At 38.8% G+C, this 13,845-nt stretch overlaps 2 protein-coding genes across 2 annotated transcripts in view; one reads left to right on the top strand and one right to left on the bottom strand.

Annotated features, from left to right (window-relative positions):
* Positions 1 to 1,066: 1,066 nt before the first annotated feature.
* LOC134188221 (junctophilin-3-like) lies at positions 1,067 to 2,692 on the bottom strand. The gene is made up of 2 exons (XM_062656419.1): positions 2,462 to 2,692; positions 1,067 to 1,518 (listed from the first exon to the last, which is right to left on the bottom strand). The coding sequence occupies exons 1-2, from the start codon at positions 2,653 to 2,655 to the stop codon at positions 1,266 to 1,268; spliced, it is 447 nt and encodes a 148-aa protein (XP_062512403.1). The 5' UTR covers positions 2,656 to 2,692; the 3' UTR covers positions 1,067 to 1,265.
* A 517-nt stretch (positions 2,693 to 3,209) lies between these two features.
* The window catches only part of LOC134188135 (dixin-like), a 19,677-nt gene continuing 9,041 nt past the window's right edge, over positions 3,210 to 13,845 (top strand). Inside the window, exons 1-11 of the mRNA XM_062656333.1 lie at positions 3,210 to 3,433; positions 7,821 to 7,950; positions 8,007 to 8,132; positions 8,703 to 9,294; positions 11,127 to 11,499; positions 11,559 to 11,627; positions 11,892 to 11,945; positions 12,006 to 12,056; positions 12,639 to 12,743; positions 12,798 to 12,842; positions 13,602 to 13,694. Of these exons, the coding sequence (XP_062512317.1) occupies positions 3,293 to 3,433; positions 7,821 to 7,950; positions 8,007 to 8,132; positions 8,703 to 9,294; positions 11,127 to 11,499; positions 11,559 to 11,627; positions 11,892 to 11,945; positions 12,006 to 12,056; positions 12,639 to 12,743; positions 12,798 to 12,842; positions 13,602 to 13,694 (1,779 nt within the window). The 5' untranslated portion in view covers positions 3,210 to 3,292. The remainder of the gene's footprint in view (positions 3,434 to 7,820; positions 7,951 to 8,006; positions 8,133 to 8,702; positions 9,295 to 11,126; positions 11,500 to 11,558; positions 11,628 to 11,891; positions 11,946 to 12,005; positions 12,057 to 12,638; positions 12,744 to 12,797; positions 12,843 to 13,601; positions 13,695 to 13,845) is intronic.

The following is a 13,845-nucleotide window of genomic DNA, read 5'->3' as shown; positions in this document are numbered from 1 at the left end:
CTGTCAAGGAGGTTGTTTTTATTGGTGTTTGTTTGTTTGTTTGTTGGTTGGTTGGTTTGTGAGTAGGATTACTCAAAAAGTGATGATGGATTTTGATGAAATTTGGCATGACGATAGAACTTTGATAAAGGAACAATCAGTTGGGGGGCACACTAGCACCTAAACTGGTTTAAGAATTGACCTGTTTTCACCTGCACTAAATCAGTTATATTTTAACCGAAATTGCTTTCTTAAACTTACTTCAAAGTAGGTTTAGCAAAGTAATTTAGGTTCCACTGTCACGTGACAGTAGTGCACTTGTTTAAATGACTTCTGACAATGCCGTTTTGATGATATTGACTATTTTGCTGGGATAGGATTGCCTTAATTAAAAGATTTAAGGGTCGTTAACTAAAGGTAAGAAATCAGCAGCTACGGAGAGAGAAGACTGTGTCCTTAGTCAATGTCATGCAAATTCTTACTAGCAAATGCTGAATTGGTGACAACAGTTGCACTGACTCGGCGACAGAGCAGGCCAGTACTTCAAAATAAGGCTCTCCTAGATGGTTTGTTTTGCAGATCCCAGATGTGCAAGTTCCTAGTGGAAACAGTCACTTTCTTGAACTGGTTTAGTTTTAACGCATTTAAGTTAAACTAGTTTAAGGTGCAGCTAGTGGAAACACAGCCTTAGTGCTATCCAAGTCTGGATCCCCTCTCAAGGGGTCGACTTCGCTTGAAACTTTTTGACTGCAAAAGTGAGCTAGATGACTCCCAATTTTACTACTGCACACCCATATCGTCTCCTTGTGATTATTGATAGAGAAATGATGACATATAAACAGTATATGTACATGTAGTCTAGCGAAGTGTCAGACCTTCTCTTGTAGCCAGACCCTCTCCTGTCACATATGGACTACTACAGTAGTAGTTGAGGTAAACACAAGAGCCTTAATTTCAACGAATAGCTGCCATGAAAATGATTGCTAATGATATTATGAGGAACCTCAGCTACCGTGGCAGAGGTCTGCGCTCTCAAACTGCTAACTAATTACTGTAATTGATAGTTTCTTTTCAATTAATTACATCATCACGAGCAAATGTAGTATGTAGAATATGCACAAATTAGAACGTACTCAAGGGCGATACACAGACTGATGTCCACAAAAGCAGACATACTTGTGCTTAATTAATATCATTTCATTGTTGTTATCAATATGCTATAATTTAGGTCCCTATATAGCAATTTGAAAGTGTGTGATAACTCTAATGCTATGCTGTTGCTAGAATTATCCATCTTCAGTTACTGTTGCATTATCTGATTGATTTTCTACCAGTTTATCAACATTTACTTGAAACTCATCGTTTGACACTAATATGCCATAGCTGAATAGACCCTCTTCTGTATGACCATCAGGATAGAGCATTTTGCCCATACCATGACGGTGATTTGCACGAAAGTTGCCTTCATACCTTGAGCCGTCGCACAATGATAACACACCATAGCCATACTTCTGGTCCATCATCCAATTTCCTTCATATCTAGGACAAGCAAATGAGTGTGAGACATCATGCATGTACCTATGTTGGTGTTCTAACAGGAGCATTCAGTTATGTAGCCACACCTATATCTTAGATGGGCCAATATTGGTAGATGAATAAATGAGGCTAATAGCAAATTTTTCAACAAGAAAACGTTAAAGTTGACCACAAATTTCTGGTTTGTGCTACATAACCTGATTCATAGGAAAGACATTAGAATTCAATGTTGGTATCTTGGTTACTGTACCATGTCACAAGCCAAAGCAGCAACAGTAGCCTATCCATATAAATTATATCATGGGGATTCCATGTTGATTTATATGTATTATAGAAAAAATGTCAATGCTGAAACTCATTTGATATCATGAGTCCAGTCATGCTATTCAATCAAGTTATTTTTGCAAGTAGGGTGGGCCTGTTAATAATTATTAAATTGTTTTGGGGATTGGTCATGCCCTAAAAGGCTGGCCTTTCGATAGCTGCCACCACTGGATGTTCAATAGAAAATTTGATCTAAAATTATTTACTAAAATTGATTATTAGTTAATTACTAATTATTAAAATTACAATTGATTTACAAATTTTAGTAATTTGATTTAGTACACTCAATCATTGCACACACACACACACACACACACACACACACACACACACACACACACACACACACACACACACACACACACACACCACCACCACCACCACCACCACCACCACCACCACCACCAGAAACAACAAACACAACTAGAGCTAACTACCAGTCTACATCTGTATGTAAAAACAAGATCAACAGGTAGATATGAATTTGAAACAATTACCTGATCATTAATTACCTCAATTAAAATTCACAATTAAAATCTGTTATGCACAGCTAGCAGCTGCAGCATGTCAGTAGCAACAGTAACAAGTTTCTGCTCTCACTCCGTTTCTCTGCACGTCTCACCTCTCTCCACTGGCATGTTTATAGACTCCTCGTCCATGCTTCATGTCATCTCTCCACCCACCTTGATACTCATCACCGTTTGCGTACGTGTACCTTCCTTCGCCGTTTTTCTTGCCACTCTTCCAGCAGCCGTCGTAGACATCTCCGTTTTCTGCAGAAACTCGCCTCCTGCCGTCGGGTTGTTGATTGCCCATCAAGCTAATCAACCTTATGGGTGGAACTCTCTGAACCAGTCAAGCTCACGTGACTTTAATTAACAACTCTGCTACACTGTATGCTTCGGGTAAAATAATTACATGACATTTGTTTTATATGCATTTTAACAAAAGTAAACAACTAAATAAATAAACAATTAGATAAATTTTTGTAATTTTTTATTTTTTATTTGGTTTGCTAGCAAATGTTGACGTCAAGCTCACGTGACTAATGTTCAACAGTACACTCAATGCGAACTATTAATATGCATTGCTTTATATGCGCTTGTTTTATTTAAAAAATAAACAAATACTCAGTATATCTAATTTTTGTGAAATTCTATTATTGGTTTGCGCGTTATATCAAGCTCACGTGACCAGCGAGTATTGTACACGTACACTATTATTACAAAGTATTTGATTTTATATACTCTGTATTTAGCATAAAAATAACTATACTTTTTAAAATGTATTTTAATTCTGAAAGAATATTCTCGATATCATGTACTACTCAACGGCTACTCTTCTAACGTGCGTTACCAGGAAAAGGCGTGTCCAACCAAGCAGTCTATGACAACCGCATCTACTCGTGCTGTCAGTTCCTCTCATCACCAAGCAGCTTCCAAAGCTCGCTGCCATGCCGATTCGCAAAGAGGAGTCATCTGCAACCGGAAAATCGGCGCCAACCGGCAACAAGAAGACGTCGTGGTTTAGAAGAAACAAAACTAAACAGACGCCTCTGACTGACACTCAGCAGCAGGACGACAACAAGAGAGAGGTTAGTTAGTAAGGCAAATAAAGCACTTTTCATACGATGAAGCTTGCAGAAACGTGCAGAGCAATTGCACCAAGCTATTCGTTCGCGTCCTTCACGTTCTGATGCTCCGCCTTCGTTGCTAATCGACATCCAACGTGTAGCGACTATCTCTATGCGTGTTTCACGTTTCTGCATCTTCTCTCGTTTCGTGCGTCGTGCGCTTGCAGCTCAAATGTTCGTGAAACTCGACGTTGAGTCATCAGGCGAGGTGTTAGACCCGACATTGTGAATGCATGCAAAGCAGCGGGTGTCTGTTTGTGTTTATAGCAACCGCATGACCATCTCTCGTCTTCCTGCTCTCACTGTGAGAGCTGAGTCTGCAGACTGCATTTTTACGCAGGCGGTCGGGTTGCATGCATGCAGCATGGTCGCCACAAAATCCTAGGTGTTACAACAGTGACGCGTATCTGTTGAGACGTCGAGCTGTTAACGGCGTGCCTGGGAATCGGATTTCAGGGAGCGGCGGAAATACTCGCGATTTAGTACTCGTCACTCGAGCGAGTGCATTCTTGGTGTTAGTTGTTGCTACACATTGCGGTATTGAATCACTGACGAGGTTATTGGATAATGTACTTTGCAGGACGTGGATTGCTAGAACTTCTCTACACAACTGTGTGCTGATGTGTTGACTGTATGCATGAACATGCATATATTGAGTTTTATTATTTCCATTTCTTATTTATTGTTAATATCAATTATATAATATAATAGACATTGATTATAAATTTTATTTATTTTGTTATTTATTGCAAATATTAATTATATAATATAATAGACGTTGATTATAAATTTTAGTTATTTTACTTTTTATTTTTTATTTTTAACTTTTTAAAAATTTAATTTTTTTATTTTTAATTTAAAAAAATTAATATTTATTCTTTCAAAGTGCGTCTTTTATAAATTTTATTTATTCTATTACAAACGTATCAATTTTGATGAAGCAAATAACGCTGTGTTTATTACAACATATACCCCATATCCTTATGCATCATTCTCACAACAGTTGCTATCAGTAAACCAGAGAACTTGTTTATCTCAAATTGTTCTAGAATGTTAAACTGGCTTATGGTATTTTAGTTTATTTATTTATTACAAATATTAGTCGTTAATAAATCGATATTAATTACAAATTTTTATTTTATTACAAATAGATTAATATTAATATTTATTGATATATTAATATCTGTATCAATTTTATTCAAACTTTATGATTGTTTTATTAACACTAGTAATTTAATAATTAATTTAAAATATTGGATTGCTTATTAATTGTTTAATATATTTGGTAGATATTACTAAAAAATTTAGTTCTTTTTACCTTATCACAGCATCATCGATTCTGTTTGTATGACTTCTTGCCTTGTGAAATTGTACTGTATGACCAAGTCTCTTTAGTTTGATTTGCTTTCTAATTCGATTCAGTACCCAAACAAAAAATGTGTTGTTTGTTAGGTATTGTTGTGTAGTCTGATACCAATTGGAGGATTCAATTGTGGCACATAACGCTGATATAGTAGTTGGTATAAGTAAGATGATTATATATTGTTGCTTGGTTTCTAAGGATTCACATCAGTTGTATAGGTACCCATATGACACGCACACACGCATATGCACATGCACATACACATGCATACGTGCTCATGCGCACACACACACACACACACACACACACACACACACACGCACACGCACACGCACACGCACACGCACACCATTGTCATAGTCAAAGTGTTTTGCCTTTAATTTTGCATAGGCATGCATTAGCCTCACGCATATGAATAGTGTGCCACTGCATCTTGTGAATTATTCCTTTATTTTGGCTTCTTGTACAAACATGCATATTATGTTTGGCTTCTGAAAACCGCTAGCATTTAGACATTATTTATACATTAATTACTTTTTATAGCATGTCCACTTAGCTCCTTTTGATCTGTTGTGTTAGGCCTTGCCAAGTCTGGCATGAAGTTCTCATGAGTGATTTACGCTATGATAATGTTGAACACCAGCTGCTAATGCTAATAGTAGAAGGTACATGGTGATGGTGATGATGATGGTGATAACTTAATTAAGTAATGATAATGGGTTTCAGTTTGCTTGCTTGCTTTCCTAGTCTACAGATGGTTTCACCAATGCACACAGTGAGGCCACTTAGGCAATTTGCTTCCTGAACTAATCACAGGGAACATGCATGCAGACATGATATCTGTAGATGTTTTGAGTGCATTCATGTGGTCATTTACCCTATAGTTAGGAAGTCACAAGATAAGTCCTGTACAAGGAGAACGTACAGGTCCTCAGGCCTAACCTGTGCTAAGAGGGTGTGGTGCATTAGTGCAAGAGAGCATTCTTCCAACATACTAGGTACATAATCTATTATACAATGGGTTGTTTAATAATTACTTTCATTTACCAACAATTACTATACTACAGGGTAGGGATTGACTTCAGTCCTCTGGACAGCATAAATAGCAATTCAAGATGCTGGAATTACTTTCGTTTCAACTATAAATATATTAGATATTTAATCACGTATATTTTCAATTAGAAATTTCAGGCAATTGTTGACTGTCCAAAGTTCGGTTTTTAAAGGTACCCGGCAAAACTGGACTGACAAGACTGCATGCATATGTGGTTCATGCGGCTCTGAATAGGCCTCTGGTAAAAGTTCACCGTAGAAAAAAAGTGGTCCGGCAGCTCCTACCGCCCTCGAAAGGGCAATATGGTTCACACAACAAGTGAGGCTGTTGTTACGATTAGCAAGGGAAACTCGCTGTAGATGGAATTAGTATAAAGAGCATAGCAATGGTGGTCTTTACTGTATTGTCTGTAGCAGTTGCATATGTATGGTTCTTATGTTTGTTGTTGCTACTCCAGGATACAGCATGATCACAGGATTTATGATTATTGGTTTAATGCTGTTGACACATGCATATAGGTTGTTTCCCAAACTGTATACACGTTTTGAATGAGGTAATTACAATGTTTAGTAAGGAGCCAATTGTTTTAGATTATTAATCATTATTTTTTGGAGTGTTTTGGCTGTCTGATTAATTTAAAATATGACACAAGTTGTAGTTAGAGCATTTTAGTTAACTTTAGTGTTAGTTGGGATCTTTTTTTTTGATAGAAAAAAAGTGATTGGCTAATGTGTGTTGCACTGTGAGTGCTTTTGTTTGTATGGACACGTGCACGCACACCCAAACACACGCGCGCACACACACACACACACACACACACACACACACACACACACACACACACATGCACACACGCATGCATCCATGCACACATGTACACACCTTAAACCTTGAACTTGCCATATCCACTATGGGCTTAGGCGAGCCGACACAACACTTCTCTCCATACTTTGCGATCTTGAGCAAAACTAAATTTTTAATTGGTGACTGTTTCAGATCATACATTGCAGTGTCTATCCAGTGTTGTTTGACATAATGTGTTGGTCTTTTGATGGCAAATAGTTTGCTTCTCAATAAGATCTTCTTATGTCTTTGAGAGGGCATCCCATCAATGTGACTCAGCCATAGTAAACACCTTCTACGGATTTGTAATTTTATACACTCCTCATCTGCTGCTTTCAAGTTGTCTACATTTCTGCTCTTATCCCACCTTGTATACCACCCAAAATATACTTATTGCATATCAAATGAAATGTGTTGAGGCATTGAATATTTGGCTTCGCCAATGGCCAGGTCAACAACATTGGCATAACTAGGGTTTTAAACATTCTGATCCTTGTCTGCTTGCTAAAGATTCTTACACACACACACACACACACACACACACACACACACACACACACACACACACACACACACACACACACACACACACACACACACAGCAGCAGCAGCAGCAGCAGCAGCAGCAGTTGGGCTTCCTTGCGCTACTCACGAGAAAACTCTGGGCCTATACTAGGAATTTCCTTGAGCCAGGCTAGGTACTCACAGGAGCACCGACTTGTGAAGCCAACTGTTGTGTGAGCACCCAAAGTCTCACCTGGACCCCAGTGGCTGATGTCATGTCACAGCCGATGGCTGCATGATGTCATGTACACGTGTGTACACACACAGTCACACACACACACAAACACACACAAACACACACAAACACATGTCCAACAACCCCACGTCGATATTCGCTGTTGAGCCACAGATCCAGGGTCATACACAGAACAAGACTGCTGGGTGGCTTATGCTACTAAAGTGATATAAATGGTGCATATCTGGTAACTGTTTAGAACATACAGACTACTACCAGTATAATATTTTATGTATGTGCTGTTGCATGCCATGTGTAGCTGTCAATTAACACGTCTGATATTTTATAGAAACAACTGCAAGCATACGTGGCATGGATAAATTCTCATCTGAGGAAGAAACCTGGATGTAAACTCATACAGGATCTTCGAACTGACATTGCAGATGGCATCAGTCTTATCCATCTTGTGGAAGTTATATGTATAGACGTTACGTGTCTATTTATGTCAAAAGCTGATGTGATGTCTCTTGTGTAGCTGGTGAGGTGCTGCAACATATTGATAGAGCACCAATGTCTCAAGCAGCGAAGAAGGACAATGTTGAGAAAGTGCTGCAGTATATGATAGGAAGGAAGATTCGTATGCATGAAACTACCTCAAGGGGTAAGACACTATAGGATATGATGAATACTAACATGTTTTGCTGTTTTGCTTGGTTTGTAGTAAGGTTTATTTGTTTGTTTGGGTGTTTGCTAGTTTGTCAGTGAATCTGATTTTTTCTGATGTTGTGCTTGTCTGTATGTATGGCTATGTGTGAGTATGTCTGCTTGTCGGTTTTTGTATGTTTCTTATGTCTGTTTGTCTAGCTGTCTATCTGTCTGTTTGTTTGTCTGTCTGTCAGCCTCTCACTATGTTCGTTAGAATAATAGCAATGAGTTCTGACGTTTCAGTAGTTTTTGTTAATGCTTAGGATGCTTTCATTTTTGCAATTGTTACACTTACAGTTTGGGAGAGAGTAAAACAATCTGTCTGTCTATTGGTCTGTCTATCTGTCTCACAGTCTGTCTGTCTGTCTGCCGGTCTGTCTGTCTGTCGGTCTGTCTGTTTGTCTTTGTCGTAGATTGCATAACAGAGGTGAGGTTTGGTTAACTTCCATAATTATATTTCTGTCATCACACTCATTAAGAATTAACGCATTGTGTAAATGATTTATATTTCTATTTTCTTATTTAGATATAATGGAAGGCAGTTTAAAGTCTATTATGAGACTTATTCTTGCTCTTGCTGCTCACTTCAAGCCGACCACCGTAGGCAAACCAGCTCCACTAGACGCAGTCTCACTTCAAAGTGGATTTACTACATCTATAATCTACAGCAATCCTGCAGCAAAAACTCCGCCTACAAGGAAACATCTGTCTACAGGAAGCTTTGACCCTGCAGGATACTCACCACCGAATCCTTTCAGCAGCTATGCGATCAATGGTCCAGGGCATGGAGATATTGTCAACTTGTCTGATGTCAACAGTGATTTTCCACCATTTCGTAGGCCATCTGTATATAGACAACTAGAACCAGGCGGAGGAGGAGTGAAGATAACACGTGCTAAGGAAAGATTTTGTCTGATTGATTTGGATTCTAGTGTGGCAAGTAGCATGTGTATACCACCTACCAATCGCAGTCCACATAATGGTAAACGTCTTAGTGATCTATTTATGTGGCCGTCACCTGAGATTCAAAGGGCCATGATTCCTAGTCCACAAAGCAGAAAGAAAGCAACTGTTAGAAAGAGACGATCATCAGCCCAACATTCACCAGAAAAGATCAGGTAGAAATCTGTAACAAATGTAATACTTTACCACACCAACAAACTTATCAAGTAAGCACTAGGGTTGTGTAGCCAGCTGTTCATCGTCCGTCACACTTCTTGGGAGAGGGTCTGGAAAAATGCCTTTGATGTCGTGCTTTTTTCTGTTCGTCCTCCCACTGTATTCTGGTAGAGTAAGGAAGTATATCTAAAGGTCTCTGGTGGGGTATCTGTTGTGCATGGCAATGCACATGCAATGCATTGCTGCCATTGTGTGATCAACAATGTGACCAACAGCAAGGCATTTTAGGATTTGGACTTGTATGAGTACAATACAGGCGCCATGCCGGCATGACTCAAATAGAGGGGATGGCAACAGTGTGAGCGATAAATTTTTCAGAGCAACAGAGACAACCACACATCAAGACGAGACTATGAGTAAACATTACATCAATTAGGCTGATGTTACATAAAATGAAGTATTCTGCGACATAAAGACTAATCAAGACTTACTAAAGAAGGACGGCGATATGCAATGCATTGCAAGCAGCCTCTGTGTGGGCCACTGTCATGTGGACCATGAATTTTGATGGCATACTAGAAACCAGTAGACATAGTGCTTTACCCGAAGGTGGTAGGATGATGAGCAAAGTAGATCATCCAGTTTCTTAGTCTCTCATAGCCAAACCCCATCCCTTCTTGATATAATAAAGAGGTGGTGTTTGGCTACGCGAGACGAAACAGTTCCTTTTGCCATTTAAAGTATGACAAAGAGAGATGGGTTAGCTATGCATGCTATGCAAGACTACGTGATAAAATGAGGTTATTTTCTTGAAACTAATTATTTAAAGCTATGAACAAGTTATGAGAGACTTCATAAATGTTATAACTATGAAAATTGCTTAGGAGCTTTTACCTAAGGGGTACAGTCGGATGTCAGTTATCCAAACACTTTGGGACCTGACCCTGTTCATAACTGAATATTCTCGGATAACTGACGTTACCTCCTGGTGTGTAAACATGTATTCCTGGTCATCCAAGGTGGTCCATACACTCTAATTGAGACCAAATACATGATTTATACTGAGAAATATAATCGCACAAACACCCAAGGTGTCTGCACTCTGTAAGATAATAATGAGAAAGTTGTCTACATCTTTTTCTACGTGAGTATAACAGTTTACAGCGTGTACTTCTAGAGGGCATCCGACCCACTTCACGTTGCAGCGTTCGGATAACTGACATCCGACTGTACCATTTTTTGTATTTGGTTATGTATGTTATGAGAAGGCATGTTTGTATCAGCAAATTGTCTAATCACAAAGCATAATTTGTGTGTGGGTCATGTATGCAGGCCAACTGAAGACAATGGGTACGTAGCTAGTGAATGGCATACTATACTGTTTGCTCTATAAGCATTGAATTTTGCTATAAGCCAAGTGTCACTTTATGTATAAGGATCTGAGATGATATAGCTTGGTGTTCTAGTAAATACCGAGACTATATCCCAGACTTGTACACAGTGGAAGAAGCTCGATTGCCTTCAATGAAGTGGCTACTACTAGACTCTTTGAATTGATTTAATTGCTGTATCTACTAGACGGTTGACAACAGCACATGTTCTTCAGTCTAGGAGCAAACGGAGGATCTGGAATTTTGTCCAAATGTGTGATGACATAACTACTGTAGTAGGGTGCTGTGTGTAGTATCTACTAGTCTAATATAAGCATATGGTATTGAGATAATATTTGTGTAGTGATTTTCAGAACAATTGATGTAGTTACCGAAAGTCTTATACATCTTTATCGTTGATATTGTGTATTTATTTGGCACCTATTGTTTTGCTGTTGTAGAACACGGCATAGCCACATTGTTAAACCTGGGCAAACATCACCCGGCCAACAGCAGCAAAGTCATTCTACAAATGTGTCACCATTTACTATCGCTTTTGGCATCGAGGAGCCATCAGAAACATCTACCAGCAATCTGGACGTCTCATGCACTGTTGTTGACGATAAAGCTGATGACAGCAATGAGCCCGATGGAGCAATGATGAGTAGAAAAGTACAAGCAGTAGATCCCAAAGGTGCCGAGAGTGAGGACAATGATGACATCGAATCTCAAGACAGCGATGCTGAAATAATGCCGGTTTTACTGGAGCAGAGAGACGCAACAGAGAAGGAACTGACGGAAATGAAGTCATTTCTCTACGGGCTGCAGCATCTTGTAAGTGATGTGTATAGCGTAACTTGTGCTGTGATTATATTGATTTTGTCTTGGATTAGTTGCTGAGCAGTGATGCACCTGAGAATGCGGTTATTCCTACTCATGAGTTTGAGTTGAAAGATGAGCTGGTAAGTTGTGTATCTTCTAGTGTAATGTTATTTTGTATTTAAATTGTCTGCATGTGATGGGACACATTGGTGATTAAAGGGTATTCCACTAAATAATTCCTTAAGTAATTGTAATTGTTTTTGTACCCGGCAACTGGGGCAATTATTCGAGACAGGATTATGATTTTATGGGTATTATTGTATTTATCATTATGATTTTACTATAAAAAGTAAGATATACGGCAGACAACTACATCGAGGACGTGATTTGTGTTGTCATAATAGACACTTTCACTCGCTGAAGGCGATCAACTAAAACATAAACTGAGAGCGCTGCAAGTGAGAATTTGTGATGTCTTCTTGTGTTTGTTCGTTCTCATCCTATTACCACAATTCTAGATTCAATTAGAAGAGAGCGAGAAGAATGAAGAGTCATTAAAGGGTCAAAATGTATGATTGCTATGATGCGAATACTTATGTTTACGATCGGCATCTACAGTTGTGTGTTGATTGTGTTTTGCTGCACACTTTTAGCTTGTTTGTTCTTTTGTTTAGCTTTGTGTGTGTACATGTATCTACATGTTTGATTATGTTTTGCCTCTTGTTTGTTCAGTCGGTACTCTTTTTCTTGTGTGTTTGCTTGCTTGAGTCTCTGTGTGCTTTTGTGTATTTTGGCACACAACTGCTGCGACATTGCACACACTAGCCTCCATATCTGATTGTCTACATGTGTATCTGTGTATCTGCTCTTCGTTTGTTTATTTGCTTGCCTATTTGCTGCCCTGGCCTCTTGCCTGCTCATCTGTCCACACGTCTGATCTTTTCTCTGGTTTCCTGTTGTTTATCAGCTTGCTTTGCATGCCGCTGACTTGTGTAGGCATTTTCGATCTCACTCAAATGTTGTTGTTTATGCTGCAACTTTTCTTCATTACTTGCACGTTATAGCATGCATGCCTACTAGTTGACATATGAGTTGGCATGGAATAATGAATCCTTTCTCATATTTTGTTGTTTTGTGATTGCATTTGGCAGAGTATTCTTCTAAAGAAACTGGACGATAGTGAGGAAACGATAAGGAAAATGCAAGCACAGCTTCGTGAGCCGTCAGCAGCTGAGAAAGGAGCAGACAGAGGCAAAGTATGATAATCTTTGAGTGAAAGTGAGTGATGTTGATTGACTGTGTGATGACAGAGTGGCAAACTGGAAGAGAGAAATGATACGCTTGAAGAACTGAGGGTGAAGATATTAAACTTATGCATTAAAAAATTATTTGTTATTAATAGACAATTGTAGGTATTATAACATGGGCGGATGGACAAAGAGACAGACAGACAAATGATTATATGTGTACATCATTGACATTGATGTTCAAATTTTATGTATATATTATGAAAAGACAGGCTGGCCGACAAAGACAGACAGACAGACAGACACAGGCAGACATGCGGATGGGCAGACACATGGACAAACAGAAAGACAGAGAGGTATAAGGTAGTAGCAGAGGTGTCGGCTTTGCCTGGGAAATAGAGCAGGATTCACGTTTAATTAACACAAATTTCTGCAGGAGACCAGTACAGTAGCCAAAATGTTTCCACAATGAGTGGTAGGGAAGACCACCCGCTTAAGTTAAGAGACTGCCCTCTAGTGTGCTTGATTTTTTTCTATCTCACTAGCTTCTGCTGTGGCACTGAGTTTTACAGCTGCCTTTGCGATGTATGATGGTAGTTAAAGAGTTTCTCACAAACTGACCCATCAAAGTATGTGGGACAGTCCACCTGAATGTCTGGATGAAAGACGTATACATCACCAAGTTAATTTATTATTGTCATTTCTGCAGCCTTCTTCTTGTTTAGATTATTTGAAAGACAGAAACATTCTAGTGTCCACATTTATCAATAACAAATAATTCCTAAAATTTATGTTTTTAACATTAGTTGGTTATTTATTGGTTTTAGGTGGTTATATGCATTGTAATTCTTGTCTGCTTTCTTGTAGTCACAACTGATAGCTCGTGACAACATGATTGATCAGCTGCAGAAACAACTTGATGAGGCAACACGACGTATTGTAGACCTCGAGACAGTGCAGGTAGGTAATGAAGGTTAATTTTATTATTACAGTATACCATATTTCTTTGTTGAGATGTTTTCTATTAATTAAATCAAAACGATGTGTGTGATCCACAAGTCGACAATCTTCTGTAGTGAAAATTACTTATTTGTTGTGTAACAGAGTACAT

The sequence above is a fragment of the Corticium candelabrum genome, chromosome 12 (assembly GCF_963422355.1).
Source record: "Corticium candelabrum chromosome 12, ooCorCand1.1, whole genome shotgun sequence".
NCBI classification, from domain to species: domain Eukaryota; kingdom Metazoa; phylum Porifera; class Homoscleromorpha; order Homosclerophorida; family Plakinidae; genus Corticium; species Corticium candelabrum.
Note: the sequence above shows the minus strand (reverse complement) of the source record. Positions and strands in the feature narration are given on the sequence as shown.